The following is a 16,503-nucleotide window of genomic DNA, read 5'->3' on the forward strand; positions in this document are numbered from 1 at the left end:
GATGACAGTGTCCTTTGCTTTACAGAAGCTTTTCAGTTTGATGAGGTCCCATTTATTGATTGTTGCTCTTAGAGCCTGTGCTGTTGGTGTTCCATTCAGGAAGTTGTCTCTTGTGCCAATGAGTTCTAGGCTGTTCCCCACTTTTTCTTCTAACAGATTTAGAGTATCTGGTTTTATGTTGAGGTCTTTGATCCACTTGGACTTTAGTTTTGTGCAGGGTGATAAATATGGATCTATTTTCATTTTTCTGCATGTAGACATCCAGTTGGACCAGCACCATTTGTTGAAGATGCTGTCTTTTTTCCATTGAATGGTTTTGGCTTCTTTGTCAAAAATCGAGTATTCATAGGTGTGTGGGTTTATTTCTGGGTCTTCTATGCGGTTCCATTGATCCTCCTTTCTGTTTTTATGCCAATACCATGCAGTTTTTATTACTATTGCTCTGTAGTACAGCTTCAGATCAGGGATGGAGATACCTCCAGATGATCTGTTGTTGTACAGGATTGTTCTGGAGATTCTGGGTTTTTTGTTTCTCCATATGAAGCTGAGAATCTTTTTTTCAAGGTCTGTAAAGAATTGACTTGGTATTTTGATGGGAATTGCATTGAATCTGTAGATTGCTTTTGGCAGGATGGCCATTTTCACAATGTTAATCCTACCAATCCATGAGCATGGGAGATCTTTCCATCTTCTGATATCTTCTTCAATTTCTTTCTTCAGAGACTTGAAGTTTTTCTCAAACAGGTATTTCACTTGCTTGATTAGTGTCACTCCAAGGTATTTTATGTTATTAGTGGCTATTGTGAAGGGTGTTGTTTCCCTAATTTCTTCCTCAGCCCTTTTGTCTTTGGTATACAGGAGGGCTTCTGATTTTTTTGAGTTGATTTTGTATCCTGCCACTTTGCTGAAGGTGTTTCTCAGCTGGAGGAGTTCTCTGGTTGAATTTTTGGGGTCGCTCATATATACTATCATATCATCTGCAAATAGTCACACTTTAACCTCTTCCTTTCCGATTTGTATCCCCTTGATTTCCTTAGTTGTCTTATTGCTCTAGCTAGGACTTCAAGTACTATGTTGAAGAGGTATGGAGAGAGTGGGCAGCCTTGTCTTGTCCCTGATTTCAGTGGGATTGATTTAAGTTTCTCTCCATTGAGTTTGATGTTGGCTATAGGCTTGCTGTATATTGCCTTTACTATGTTTAGATATGTGCCTTGTATCCCTGATCTCTCCAAGACTTTAAACATGAATGGGTGTTGGACTTTGTCAAATGCTTTTTTAGCATCTAAGGAGAAGATCATGTGTTTTTTTCTCCTTCAGTTTGTTTATGTGGTGGATTACATTGATGGATTTCTGTAGGTTGAACCACCCTTGCATGCCTAGGATGAAGCCTACTTGGTCATGGTGGATGATATCTTTGATGTGTTCTTGGATTCGGTTTGCAAGTATTTTATTGAGTATGTTTGTGTCAATGTTAATAAGAGAGATGTGAAGTTTTCTTTTTTTTGTTGGGTCTTTGTGTGGTTTAGGTATCAGGGTGACTGTCGCTTCATAGAATGAGTTTGGTAATGTACCTTCTGTTTCTATTTTGTGGAATAGTTTGAGGAGAATTGGTGTGAGCACTTCTTTTAAGGTCTGGTAGAATTCCGTGCTGAAACCATCTGGCCCAGGGCTTTTTTTGGAGGGGAGACTGTGAATGACTTCTTCAATTTCCTTGGGGGATATAGGGCTATTCAGTCTTTCTACCTGATCTTGACTTAATGTTGGAAGATGGAATCTATCAAGAAAATTGTCCATTTCATTTAGGTTTTCAAATTTTGTGGCATATAGACTTTTGTAGTATGACTTAATGATTAAATTTCCTCAGTGTCTGTAATTATGTCACCCTTTTCATGTCTGATTTTGTTGATTTGGATGGATTCTTCGTGCTTTTTAGTTAGTTTGGCTAAGGGTTTGTCTATCTTGTTGATTTTCTCAAAGAACCAGCTTTTTGTTTCATTGATTCTTTGAACAGTTTTATTTGTTTCTAATTGATTGATTTCAGCCCTGAGTTTGATTATTTCCAGCGGTCTGCTCCTCTTGGGTGTATCTGCTTCTTTTTTTTCTAGTTTTTTCAGTTGGGCCATTAAGGTGCTTGTATGTGATGTTACAAATTTCTTCTTGGAGGCACTTAGTGCTATGAATTTTCCTCTGAGCACTGCTTTCATTGTGTCCCATAAATTTGGGTATGTTGTGCTTTCATTTTCATTGAATTCTAGAAAGTCTTTAATTTCTTTCTTTATTTCTTCCTTAACCCAGCTGTCATTGAGTAACAAGTTGTTCAGTTTCCATGTGCATGTCGGCTGTTTGTTATTTCTGTTGTTGTTGAGGTCCAGCTTTAGTCCATGATGGTCAGATAGAATGCAAGGAATTATTTCAATCTTTTTGTATCTGTCGAGGCTTGCTTTATGACGAACTATATGGTCTATTTTGGAGAAGGTTCCATGCGGTGCTGAAAAGAAGGTATACTCTTTTGAGTTTGGATGAAAAGATCTGTAGACATCTATTAGGTCCATTTGATTTAGGGACTCTGTAAGTGTTTTTATTTCCCTATTTGTTTTCTGTCTAGTTGATCTGTCCCTTGGTGAGAGTGGAGTGTTGAAGTCTCCCACTATTAAGGTATTAGGATCAATGTGTGATTTAAGGTTTAATATTGTTTCATTTATGAATGTAAGTGCTCTTGTATTTGGGGCATAGATATTCAAAATTGTGATGTCCTCTTGGTGGATTTTTCCTTTGATGAGAATATATTGGCCCTCCTTATCTTTTTTTTTTTATTAACTTGGGTTGAAAGTCTATTTTATTAGATATTAGGATGGCTACTCCAGCTTGTTTTCTGAAACCATTTGCTTGAAAAACATTTTTTCCAGCCCTTTACTCTGAGGTAGTGTTTATCTTTGTTGCATAGGTGTGTTTCTTGGATGCAATAGAATGTTGGATCCTGTTTCCACAACCATTCTGTTAGTCTGTGTCTTTTTATTGGGGAGTTGACTCCGTTGATGTTGATAGATACTAGTGACCAACAATTGTTACTTACTTTTGATGTGGGGTTTGTGGTGTCACTGAGTTTCATTGCTTGTATTCTTTTGTTTTTTTTTTTTTTTGTTGTTGTTGTTGTGTAATTATCTATTTCCTCTGTTTCCTTAGATGTAGTTGTTTTCTTTGGTTTGGAGTTTCCCTTCTAGTAACTTCTGCAGAGCTGGGTTACTATGTAGATATTGTTTGGTTTTGTCATGGAATATTTTGAATTCTCCATCTATGTTGATTGAAAGTTTTGCTGGGTATAGTAGTCTGGGTTGGAATCTGTGGTCCCTTAAGGACTATAGGATTTCTGTCCAGGCCCTTCTGGCTTTCATAGTTTCTGTTGAGAAATCTGGTGTGATTCTGATAGGTTTACCTTCATATGTTACTTGGCCTTTTTCCCTTGCTGCTTTTAGAATTTTTTCTTTGTTCTGTAGTTTCAGTGTTTTGACTATGATGTGACGTGAAGAATTTCTTTTCTGGTCTAGTCTACTTGGTGTTCTGTAGGCCTCTTGTATGTTTATGGACATCTCCTTCTTTAAGTTGGGAAAATTTTCTTCTATAATTTTCTTGAAAATATTTTCCGGACCTTTGAGCCTGATGTCTTCTTTTTCTTCTACTCCTATTATTCTTAGATTTTGTGTTTTCATGGTGTCCTTGATTTCTTGGATGTTTTGTGTTTGGAACTTTTCTGATTTTATTTTTTCCTTGAGAGACGTGTCAATTTCCACAAGTGTATCTTTGGCTCCTGAGATTCTTTCTTTCATCTCTTGTATTCTGCTTACCTTTGTAGTTCCTGATCTTTTCTCTATGTTCTCCAGCTCCAGGTTTTTCTCTATTTGTGTTTTCTTTATTGATTCTAATTCTGTTTTCATGTCTTGCACCATTTCCTTCATCTGTTTGAATGTGGACTCCTGCTTTTCAATGGAGTCCTGCTTTTCAATGATAGCTTCTATTTTTTTGTCCGTTTCCTCTCTATGTATCACCAATTGTGCCTCTACTTCTTTGGCTACAATTGCCTGTATTTCTATGAGAGCTTTGTTTATTTCTTCTTTATTTGCCTTCATTTGTGTGGACATTTCTTTGAGAGCTTTGTGCATTTCTTCTTTGTTTGCCTCAATTTTCGTGGTCATTTCTGTGAGAGCACAATTTGTTTCCTCTTTGTTCGTCTCAATTTCTTTGGCTATTTCTCTGAGGGCTTTGTTCATTTCATCTTTATGGGCCTCTAATAGCTGGAAAAACATGATTTTGAGGTCGTTTTCTTGTATATCTAGTGAATTGAAATGTCCATTGTTTTGAGGGGTTGCTGGTGAGGTCATTATGTCCTGATTTTTGTTGGGTGTGTTCTTATGTCTGCCTCTAGCCATCTGGTTATTTATAACCCTCACTGTTTGTTTCTCGAGTTTGTAGTTCGGGCTATGATCCTCTCTTTCTGTTTTCTGGACTGTTTTTTCAGGAAGATGAGAGAGGTTCACTGGTTTGGGAGTGTGCGTTGTGGTTTCAGTTTTGCCTAAGTAAGGAATGTGATGCTGGCGCTATTTTTATGCGCTTTTAGCGGGTGCAGTGTGCATGTGCAGGTTCTCTGACTATTGCAGTGGCCTGCAGGCCACTATTATGCAGTTCTGTCTGAGATCTAGGGATTGTTTGCCTGGATTACACTGGTGGACCCACAAGGCAGAGGCTTCAACGTTGGGGTCACTATCCCAAGAATCCTTATGATGCCCACACTAGGGGTGTGGGTGGCAGGGATCTCATTTGGTTGCTTCTGTGGAGAGGCCCTGGGTCTGGGGCAAACTCTCCCTAGAAGGCTCACTCACTCTCTTTCAGGACCAGTTGGAATGCACAGGGGTTCCCCTTGCTCTCTACTCTCCGATTTGGTCCTGCTGCGGAAAAATGAGCGGGCAGGCTAACAGTCAGCTCCGTGACACTGTGGCAGCAGGACTCGGTGTGCACCTTTCCTGTGTGCTGCCTCTCTGTCCTTTCCCTCTGCCAGGAGGGGTTATGTTGACTGGTCCCGGGGTAGTGCAGGAAAGAGTTAGGTTGAGTGTTCTCAATCCCAGATCCCGGGCCCAGATCTCTCTGCCAGAAGCAGCCTGACGGTAGAACCTATGTTTGCTGATTTTGAGCAAGTACCAGGTATGGTTGAGTGTCCTCAGATCCAGAGCTTGGGTTTCTCTGCCAGGGGCCGCTGGGTGAGCTGGAGAGTGGGTGCTGTGTCCTTGGCAGGCTGCCTCTCTGTCCTTCCCCTTTGACCTTCCCCTCCACTAGGGCAAGCTTATGGCTGCACTCTCAGGGGAGTGCCAGAAGGGGTTGGTACTTCTCAGTCCCGATCCTCAGCCGGGGTTTCTCTGCCAGGGGTCGGGGAGCCGCAGGTGCTTGGACTTGGTGCTAGACCTTATTGTACTGGACCCGGGAGAGTCTCAGGACGTGTGGAATGACCACAGTCCCAGATCCCAAGCTGAAGTTTGTTTGCTAGGAGCAGCCGGCAGCACTGGGGTTCGGTCGCTGTGAAGCCGCTGCGTGCCTCTCTATCCCTCTGCTCCGCTGTGACAGGGTTATGGCGGAGTTCTGTTTCTTGGGGGAGTACCCGAAAGGTTTGGGTTTTCTCAGCCCCTATCTCGGTTTTTTTTTGGTGGGAGCTGCAGCTCTCACTGGGGCTGGGGTACAGACAATGTGGTCTGTGGCAGATTCTGCTGGACGCCTCCTGCCTCCTCCGAAGAGGGAGTAGGGTTTTGGGTGCTGGGAAGTGCCTGGGGATAACCTCTCGGGGTGTCTCCTCCCGGAGGAGTCTGTCGTAACCCTGATTCTAGATGGACTCAGATCATGGTTAGTCTCTTTCTTCTTGGAAGTCTAGATAACTCTGTTCTGGGTTGATCAGCCCCTTCACTCACCAATTTCCATGTTGCGGATCCTCTCCCCTTCAGCTAAGCTGCACACTAGCCACCGCCATCTTTGTGTCTCCATCTGTAACATTTTTATTTGCACTTTCAAACCAGGATGTAGCCAGGTGTGATATGGTAGATGTTCCTATAATTCCAGAACACTGAGGGGCCAAGGCACGAGACTTATGAATTGGCACCATCTTGGGCTACATAGGGTATTGAAACCTAGTCTCAATAAGCCCCCCCATATAAGTTCGTTTGTCATTAGAGTCTTTGCATATTTATTAGATCCTGTTGTGTGTGTGTGTTTGTGTACACTGTACACTTTTGTGTATGTGTATGCAGATGAACACATGCCATGGTGCATGCATGGATATCAGAGACAACCTTAGGTGTCAGTCCTCATCTTCCACCTTATTTGAGACAGAGCTTTTTTTGTCTTTACACTGTGTGTGCCAGCATAAGTGTTTCTGGAAATTTTCATGCCACCTACCCCCGACTAAGGACCATTGTGATTAAAGATACTTGAGCTAAACATATGGCTTTTATACTCACGAGTTCTAGAGGTTTTCACTTAGGTCCCCACACTTGTAGGACCAGCACTTGTGCCATCCCCTTGGCGCAGATCCTGAAGTTTAGTTGTCTGTTGCAATCTATATTCTTATTCTTTCTTTGATGTTTATTATTCTTGTTTCTTGAGCATTTCATTCCTCTACCTCTGGCTATGATGCTCATTCATTCCTCTCCTCTCTGTTTTACTCAATGCTATGTTATTAAGAGGACAGAAAGTCATGATAGTATATTTGCTGGATGGAGCTTTCCTTTCCATTTTTATTTCAGGCTACGCTCACTATGTATCTGCAAATTCAGAATAGATTTTCCTGATATTAGTTGAAGGAATAATTTTACCTCATCTGCATATTTTTTATTGTTATTTTTCCATATATTCTCCTTAAAGTCACATGTAAGTAGCATCATCATTTTCATTGTGTTCTCACACGTTATAAGTATAAATGTTGCTATGGGTGCTATTTTCAGCAGACCAACTTTTTATATCCTCTATCTTAAATTCAGTCAGTCCCATTGTCATTCAACAGTTTTATGACCCAAAATCTCTCACTGTACAAAAATGGTGTTTAAAAATCAGAGTTTGTGGGAAATGATGTAAGGAGCACTACCTCCAAACTGTCATCCATACACACAAAGTCAAATGGTAAAAAACAAATCTTACACACATCCTTGGATGTAGGGTGCTCTTAGCCCTAAGGGTGTTGGCCCTGGCTGGCTCTCTCCTTGAAGAGGTTGAAAGGCTGAACTGTCCTTTAGTCTACTGGTTTGTAGGAGCTATTTGACTATTCTTTTAATGAATTTTAATTTAATTTAACTGTATTTTTTAATTAATTCTTTGTAATACTTGTCAAGAATTGTATATGTTTTTATTGCATTTCCCCATTTTCTTTATATTTTTGATAAGTATTTAAAACAGTAGGGCTGCAAGAGAATGTTTATAAACCTATGGAAACCAAGGATAATTGGCATCTTGAAACATAGTTGAATAATAGGGAAAACATGGTTATGTCTGTGCAGCAGAGGTTAATTTTTACTAGAAACTTGAGATCACTCCAAATAGAGACACACTAGGGCTTGGTCTGGTCATCATAGGAATGGGTGGGGGGTATGATGCTTATTGTACTTCTTGTTCCCCTCTTCCAGCTACATCCCATGGAACCTCCATGAGCAAGAGAAGGGGAAATTTGACTTCTCTGACATCCTGGACCTGGAGTATGTAGTCTTTCTGCTTCTGTGGGCTAACTGTGGGGGGATACGGCTGGGGTGGGAGGGGAGTACTTGATATTGAAGAGAAGCTCTCAGTTGTCTCAGAGAACTCTGAGAACAAAGTTGCTCTGAGAACAAAGAGGGCCTGGGTCTGAGGTCCTGTTCACATGGTCTGCACCCAGATTTTGAATATTCCCTAGCCATGGTCTGTCTGTCATCCTGCGACTTCTGACCTTCCCCCACCCTTCACCCCATTTCACTGAAGCTAGAGGTCTATCTAAGACACCAGATACTGGCAGAGAAGTCATACACTTGAGTTGCGACTGGGGCTTCCTCATGTTAGCAAGGTTGATGCTGGGGACAGAGCCCCTGGACCCAGTGTTACCCTTCCAGTAGGGCTCTGGGGATGGCTATGATGTTGGGAGCTGGTGCAGACCCAGCTCACAAGGTCTCTGGCCTCCTGTCTATTTCAAGGATTCCCTGCTGTGTTCTGCTGAGAGGCCACCTCTACCTCATCCTCGGTTGAGAGGCTAAGGGAAGGAAGTTGTAGGACATCTCTATACCCTGTTGTGTCCATGGGCTCCATCTATGCCCAGCCTCCCCTTTGGACTACTCCTTAAGGGCTGGCTGTGTTTTCCTTTCTAGGACCTATGTTTCACTGGCTGCGAGTGTTGGTCTGTGGGTGATTCTTCGACCAGGGCCGTACATCTGTGCTGAGATTGACCTGGGTGGATTGCCCAGGTGAGCTGCCCCAGTGTCCAGTGTGGTGACTTAGTAAGATGTTTGGCTTTATAATAAGTAAGTAACTTTTCAAGCCAGTGAGCATGATTGTCATGGTCACTGGTATCCTCGATTGAACTCTACTTCCAGCCTTGGTGGACTCTTGCCTAGAGCGGTGGGGGAGGTTTGGGTGCTGCTGTCACCCTGGTTTTCAGAAACAGATTTGAGGTGTGGGTCTTCGCTCATTGAATATGTGGCCATTAAGACCAGTGCAAAGGTAGGTTGGCAATCAAAGGCTGGTCACCCTGTTGCTCCACAGTTGTAAAACGTCCACAGTTGTAATGGACGTTTGCATTCATCTCATGAGCTGGAAGAAATGGACTCAAGCTCTAGAGAAATATGATGACAAGTTATGGCCTTGTTCTAGAGACCTCAGGCATGTCTCTGGCTGAAGGCACGTGACCACCCACTGAAACCTCAGCCCCTTCTGTGCCTTCTTGCTTTTCTGGCTTGTTCTTTCATCATGACACCTACTCTCATCCCAGTAGACAGAGGCACAGGGTCTCTTCTGTCACTCTTGTCAGTGACAGAGCACTAGTCCTTCTAGGTCCTGATTTCAGGTATGCCCTGTTGCTCCTCAGGTCAGAAAGAAAAACAAAGCTTTTCTTTAAGGTCAGGCCCCGCTATAACCAGATGATGCACAGAAAAAATTCCAGGCTTAAGCTGTGAGAGTATTGGGGAAACCAGTTCCTCCCTGAATGCCTTCAGGAACATTGTCCTTCTGCCTCAAGTATTAGATATTAGAGGAAAATGTGACTCTGTGCCTGAGGAGTAGAGACTACGCTAAGGGCTAAAGGCTAAGGGCTAAGGACTGTGTTCTAAAGAACTGGAGGAAAATGGAGTTTTGGGAAGTATAGAAAAAAAACCTAAGACTTGGGAACATTGCCAGAGTCAGTCTTTCAGCTTGACTCATCAGAGCTGAGCAGATGTGAAGTACCTTGAGACAGGGATGGCCTGTTTCCTGGTTTGTCTCACACATCTCTAGAGTCCTGGAGGTTATTCTGAAGAGCTCATATGATGCAGGTCTCCTGAACACTTTGAGTATCAAAGTTTGGTAGACAGAAAGACATCAAAGCTCTAGGCGGCTCAGAGCAGAGATATCTGCTGTGCTCAGCTAGCCAGACCCGTCCTCTCTCCTGCTTCCTGCTTCCTATACTAATGTTTTGCCTCTTGTTCCTAGCTGGCTTCTGCGCTATCCTGAGTCAAAACTAAGAACAACCAACAAGAGCTTTCTTGAGGCTGTTGATAAGTATTTTGATCACCTGATTCCCAGAATACTTCCTCTCCAGGTGAAAAAAATCCCTTCTCAATTCATCATAAAGAGTGTGTGGGTGTGGAAGGATGTAGAAAATGAAAGCGGAGATGTAGCCTTCAGGTGAACTTTTTTAGCAGGGTTAGAAAACCACAAACTGAAGTTGGAAGAGTAATAACATTATATCACAGGCATCCTGATAGCATCTCGGAGAGTAAAGTCTCCGATTCTAAAGGACAAAGGGATGTCATAACTCATACAGGTTTTAGTGTTTTGTGTTTGGAGGGGTCGGGTGAGCGCCATATTAGCTTGATGTCAAGAGTCACAAGGTAGGAAAACACTAGATAAAGTAAAATTGTAAATTCAGACTCCATAACACATTTTATTATTTTTCTGTCTCAGAGAGTACAGGGGAGCTTGGCCTGATTGCTGAAGATAGGGGCCGTTAGAAGATATGTGATCTAACAACATGCACAAAAAATACTTGTGGCTCACCACTGAGTGGGGCATTCCCAGTCTGTCCAGGATACTAAACTGATTTTCTTACAATCTAGACCCTCAAGTTAAGTACAGAATATTTGATTGGTCCTTATGGCTTTGCCCCAGAGCTTCTAAAAAGACATTAAATGAGACAGGGATAACACAAAATGTTGTCCCAGTTGATCGTATGTACCTTACATCTACTAAGCTCACTGATCAGCTCATTGACGGTGACTGCCCTGAATGGACCCTGTTGTTTCAACTGGCTAATTCTGGAGAAAATGCAAACAAAAATATTTTTTAAAACTGTGGGAAAATAAAATTCTTCCCATGTTGTCCCTAGTAATTTAATTGCCTCTTTTGGAGACAACTGTTTTTCTTTTCTTTTGTTTTTTGGTTTTTCGAGATAGGGTTTCTCTGTGCAGCCTTGCTGTCCTGGACTCACTTTGTAGACCAGGCTGGCCTCGAACTCACAGAGAGCCGCCTGCCTCTGTCTCCCAGAGGGCTGGGATTACAGGAGTGTACCACCGAGCCTGGCTGACAACCATTTTTCTTAACCACACTTTTATGTAGACCCCTCCCCCCCAAATTTCAGCCTACAAAAGTATGCATATACATGTTCTTTTAAATACAAAGTGTAGAGCTTCCTGTAGGTATTTTCTTGCTACTTAAGAAACTGTATCTGAAAACTGTCAATCTTCTTGATCACTGCATGGGCTTGCACAGTAGAATACACCACATGCATTATTCCTGACCTATTCATGAATGTTGGGATTTTTTAGTTTTATGCTATAAAACATGACTTGGCTCATTTCATGCATCAGTTTGTGTCTATGTGACTGTTGTTTCTGGTTTGATGCCTCCCGCTGGGAAGAACACAGACGCTATGGACTCCCATTCTTCACCAGATACCTGATGCTAGGGGCAAAGAATGCTTTTCATTTGCAGATAGTCAGCCTGTAGCACAGACTGAAGCATGACAAGAATGTGTACCTTATATAATGTAACACAGTTTGTTTGACAGAAATTGTTCAATTTTTGTCATAGTCTTTGGTTTGCTAAGTAAAAATATAAGTGTCTTTTCCAAAACTATGAACGTGTATGATTGTGAGTTAAATAATAAACCTCTTGATGTAGCCTGAGACAGGTAAGATAACAAATTTCTCGGGAATTTTCCAACAAGGTGTTTGAAAATGTCATCTTTGCGGTTGAGGAAGCTGATGACCTATGAAGCCAGCTGTTTTCTTCTTGGATATTGATAGCATTCAGTTAGTTCTTACTGAGCACAGGCTCTGTGATGCTTCCATGGTGGGGGGAAAATAGAAATCTTCCTTTAGAAGGAAAAGAGGAAGGTACATAAAAGAGAGGGAGCTCATAGGGTTTGGGGGGAGTGGAGTGGAAGCCTGCGGGATGGGTTAGGTGGAAAGGAGGTGAAGTAGAGGTGGAAGTGAGTTTTTAGAGGTCAGCACTCACAGTTAATAAATATAAGAAACAGAAGATAAGCTGGTGCTCCTATATCCACAAAACATTGCGGAAGGTAGGGCATGTTCGGGCACGTATGTGCCTAGGAATGAGTGATGTTTCCAGTCTCCAACAGATATGAGAGAAAGCACCACATCAGTTCTAGTATCTTTATTAGCAGCCCTGACTCACGACGTTTGCTCCCACAGCTAGGTTGTTTTTTAACTGTCATCTGTTTGCTTCTCAGTACAGCCATGGTGGCCCTGTGATTGCTGTCCAAATAGAGAATGAATATGGTTCATTTTATAGGGATAAGGACTACATGAATTACCTTAAGAAGGTAGGAATAGTTGTTCTGCATCCATATTTTTTTTCCTTCTAAAATGCATACCTGATTGCCAGCCTTATGGGTGTTACGTGACTTTTCTTGGAGAGATGTGAACAAACCCATTAGATTGCTGATGCTAGAATGAAGAAATGATTCCACCCAAGGCTAGCTTAATGAATCAGTGAGTTTACTGGGATTACTTCCAGGGGTTCCTTTGGGTGGTTCAAAGATAGCTGCATCATTGAGGAGTCATACAACACTATCTTTGGAACATGGCGTGTATGTAATTCAGAGTATTGTAGTCCCCTTTCTGTAACCCTGGAGAGGAGCCTTGTTAATCTTCTGTTTCAGGAGCTTTCTGATCCTTCCATGTTTTGTTTACTTCCTAGGCTTTAGATTTTCTGGTTACTTCCTGAGTTTTATGAGCTTATCTTCCTCACCCAGGAGGTCCCTCCCCTTGCACCTCCCCAGTCCCCAAAGCAGGATTTCTCTGTGTAGCTCTGGCTGTCCTGGGACTCTCTCTATAGAACTGGCTGCTCTTGTACTCACAGAGATTCACCTGCCTTTGCCTTCTGCATGCTGGGGTTAAAGATGTGCTCCACCACTACCCAGCTAGAAGGTAATATTTTAATTTAGAGGAAATAGCATCTTACTGATCATCTCCATCATTAACATGTGAAAATCATATTTACTTTTCAATAAATTTCTCACATAATCATTTTAATCAAGATAAATATGAATTACTTTGTTATTATTATACAAAATGTGATGTCAGATATCATTGCTCTAAGGATTTTTTTTTAGATTTTTAAAAATGTATTTATTCTTTCATTCACTTTACATACTGGTTGCAGTCCTCCCTCTCCTTTCAGTCCTCCCTATAACCCTCTCCACCTTTTTCTTCCCTCTTTTCCTCAGAGAAGGGGATGGAACTCCATGGGTGGACCCCCAAGCACATTAAGTTGTACATTGTGTTATCATCTTACATTCTGCAGATGATGCAACATCAGTTACTTGTCTGCTTGTACAAATACCTAGCAGATTTTAGATTAGTTCTAGATTTTGTTATCTTTGTGTTAAAACATTTTTAACCAACCACATCCTTGCTACAGGAAAGATCTTGATAAATATTATTATTATTATTATTATTTATTTTTTTATTAATTACAGTTTATTCACTTTGTATCCCCCATAAGCCCCTCCCTCTTCCCCTCCCAGCCCCACCCGCCCTCCTTCTTCTTCTTGCTTGCCCCTCCCAAGTCCACTGATAAGGGAGGTCCTCTTCTTCTTCCTTCTGATCTTAGTCTATCAGATCCCATCAGGAATGGCTGCATTGTCATCTTCTGTGGCCTGGTAGGGCTGCTCTCCCCTCAGGGAGAGGTGATCAAAGAACAGGCCTATCAGATTGTGTCAGAGGCAGTCCCTCTTTCCATTACTATGGAACCCACTTGGATACTATGCTGTCATGGACTACATCTGTGCAGGGGTCCTAGGTTATCTCCATGCATGTTCCTTGGTTGGAATATGAGTCCCTGGGGAGACCCCTGTGTTCAAATTTTCTGGTTCTGTTGGTCTCCTTGTGGGGTTCCTGTCCTCTCCAGATCTTACTATTTCCCACTTCTTACTTAAGATTCCATGCACTTTGCCCACCAGTTGGCCTTAAGTCTCAGTGTCTGCTTTGATAGTCTGTAGGGAAGAGCCTTTCAGAGGCCCTCTGTGGCAGGTTCCTAGGTTGTTTCCTGTTTTCTTCTTCTTCTGATGTCTATCCTCTTTGCCTTTCGGGATGGAGATTGAGCGTTTTAGTCAGGGTCCGCTTTCTTGATTAGTTTTTAAAGGCCCAAACCACAACTGTCTCAACCCTGGGGATTTTCTGCTACATGAGGTATTATCAAGTTTTTTGGTTTTGTTTTGTTTTTCCTGAGCAAGCAGCAGTTAAATGAGATTACAGAAGCAGAATGAATCTGGTTAATATTATATGATAACAATTATACAATAAGGAAAGGAGGAATATTTTAGGAAACAAATCAAATGGCTCTGAGGTCACCCTCCTTTTTAGATTATTGTTAAGACTTAGCTGCTGACAGAGCTCACTTTAAGGCTATGTTCCAGACATCCTGTGGTTAACAATCCTCAGACTAAGAATAAGGTCCTGCTGACTTCTAGATTTTTCTTTTACTTTCTTTTTCATATAGTATCTTAGTTTGAAACTCAGTTCAAAACAGAGCTTGCTTTTAACTGTTACAACAGAACCAAATACCTTCCACCTTTTTTTTTTTTCTGTAGTATGAGAAACTCAGCTTTCATTTACCCTGGATGTCAGGGTCCACAGGCCTCCACAGCTTTACTACAACTTACGGAACCACACCAAGCTGAGCCTAAAACAACAATTCCTCATTGCCCAAATTATAGACGGTCATTCTACATTCTGCGTTAGTCAACTTCACACTGCGGCAACATGTTCCTTACATACAATCAAAGTATTCATGTGCATGTATGAAAAGTCAGGATGAAGCCTATTGTTATGTATGATTGATATACGCCAATTAAAAAGTAAATGAAAGCTGAAATCATTAACCTATGAGCGAAATAGACGTACACTGGCTCATAGCTTTGTAATTCCAGTCCATGATTGGCTCACTCTAGTGGGATTTGTGTTGAAAGACAATGCATATCACCACAGAAGTCCCAAGCAGAATCAACCCACTTAACTCTTGATCTGGTAGTGCAAGGAAAGAGAAAAAAACTGGACTACCATAGTCTACTTTCAGAACATATGTCCAAAGACCTAAAGACCTCTCTATTTTCTAAAGTATGTACCTCACTAACCTCAAGCTGAACACAAATCTTTGTTATCATATGCACACTGGGGAAACACTCCATATACTTGTTTGGTAGTTCCCACTCTATCTGAACCAAACTGTCTTTATGATCTAATTTTACAATATCTGTTCTTTACCATGGGAGCAAGAGAAGTGGGTTCATAATGTTCATTCTCTCAACAGGCTCTGCTGAAGAGAGGGATTGTAGAGCTCCTCTTGACCTCAGATAATAGTGATGGCATTCACTTTGGCTCTGTCCAAGGAGGTACTGGTTTACAGTAATTTTATGGGACTTCCAAGACTCTTAGCCAGCCAATGTAAATTGTAACAAAGTATCAAAGAGACCCAGACGTATTTCTGATCCTGTTTCCCATGTCATTTGAGATGGATCCCAGAGATTTGATATGATACAAAATGAGGTACAACATCAAAGTTCAGAGTTCAAATATCATGTGTCATTTTTTTCCCTCTTTGAACAGAACACCGATAGAGCTCTTCTTTCTGAGTACATCCTTCAATATTTTAAATAGGTAGGAATCTAGGCTGGTGCAGGATATGGCTTAGGGCCTTGCGGATCCCCATCAGTATGTACAGTCACATAGGGAGCTATTAGATGGATGTAAATGAAACACACCGCAGTCAAAGTTCCAGTCCAGGCATCATACATCTTAGTCTACTCCATGCAGACATCTAGCAGATCATTAAAAAAAATCAGTAGAATCACACACTGATAACAATATAGGAGAATGCCATGAGCATGGTGATTGGGTCCAGGGAACATCATGAGGTGATCTTAAGTGTAGCTTGGTAGCTATTGTGGACTGCTATCTTCTTTTTCTTTTTGTGGGTACCTCTCTTGATATTATCATACCCTGGAAAGTGTTGAGCGTAGGGTCAGAAACTTTCCTACAGTGATCCACCTATTTGTACAAAGTGCGGTTGAATTTAAAAAGATAATGTCGCTACATGTATGATTTGGCAATAGCTATGAAAGTGTGCTTCACAAGTGGGTTACAAACAGTACCTATCACTTCTACCCATCCGTCTCAGATCAATGTTCTTGTGATCCTTGTCACAATGTTTCAGAGGAACCTTTCTTTCTCTACAGCATTGGCTACTATAAACACACAAGCATTTGTGGAGGATTATTTTATTAAGCTTCGTCGAATGCAGGTAAGATTGCAAGCAATGCAGTTTGTTTGTCTTTCCTCAAGACCTTGCTATTGATGCAACCAATGTTGGAGAACACAGGAGTTATGACAAGGATATCACCATTTCACCCTGAGCCTTAGTGAAGTTCAAAGCCAATTGGTGAGAAGGAACTTTCTTCTCCTTCTAGAAAGCATGAGGGGCTTATGCCAGATGAGAAGCAAATGTGATCAGAGGCAATAAATTATGTCCTTCCTCCCAGAGGATACAGTAAGGAAATGGGCCATTGCTGGTGCTCATGTGTATCTCATCCTCATCTGTTGGTACTTTTACTAGAATGTTAGGATTCTGTGTTTGTTGCTGAACTAAAACCTCAGGAGAGGTATTGGTGGAATATGGGTGTATTCAAGAAACGGGAAGAAAATATGTGTATTTAAGACCAGCCTCTCTCTCTCTCTTTCTTTCTTTCTTTCTTTCTTTCTTTCTTTCTTTCTTTCTTTCTTTCTTTCTTTCTTTCTT

The 16,503-nt window shown here is 41.6% G+C and overlaps 1 protein-coding gene across 1 annotated transcript in view; it reads left to right on the top strand.

The window, feature by feature from the left end:
• Positions 1 to 16,503, top strand: part of LOC129672147 (beta-galactosidase-1-like protein 3) — a 45,248-nt gene that overhangs the window by 4,827 nt on the left and 23,918 nt on the right. The window contains exons 4-9 of the mRNA XM_055601426.1: positions 7,653 to 7,721; positions 8,361 to 8,456; positions 9,676 to 9,784; positions 11,936 to 12,028; positions 15,019 to 15,100; positions 15,944 to 16,008. Coding sequence (XP_055457401.1) covers positions 7,653 to 7,721; positions 8,361 to 8,456; positions 9,676 to 9,784; positions 11,936 to 12,028; positions 15,019 to 15,100; positions 15,944 to 16,008 — 514 coding nt within the window. The remainder of the gene's footprint in view (positions 1 to 7,652; positions 7,722 to 8,360; positions 8,457 to 9,675; positions 9,785 to 11,935; positions 12,029 to 15,018; positions 15,101 to 15,943; positions 16,009 to 16,503) is intronic.

The sequence above is a fragment of the Psammomys obesus genome, unplaced genomic scaffold (genome assembly GCF_907164565.1).
Source record: "Psammomys obesus unplaced genomic scaffold, mPsaObe1.curated_primary_1811, whole genome shotgun sequence".
NCBI lineage: Eukaryota > Metazoa > Chordata > Mammalia > Rodentia > Muridae > Psammomys > Psammomys obesus.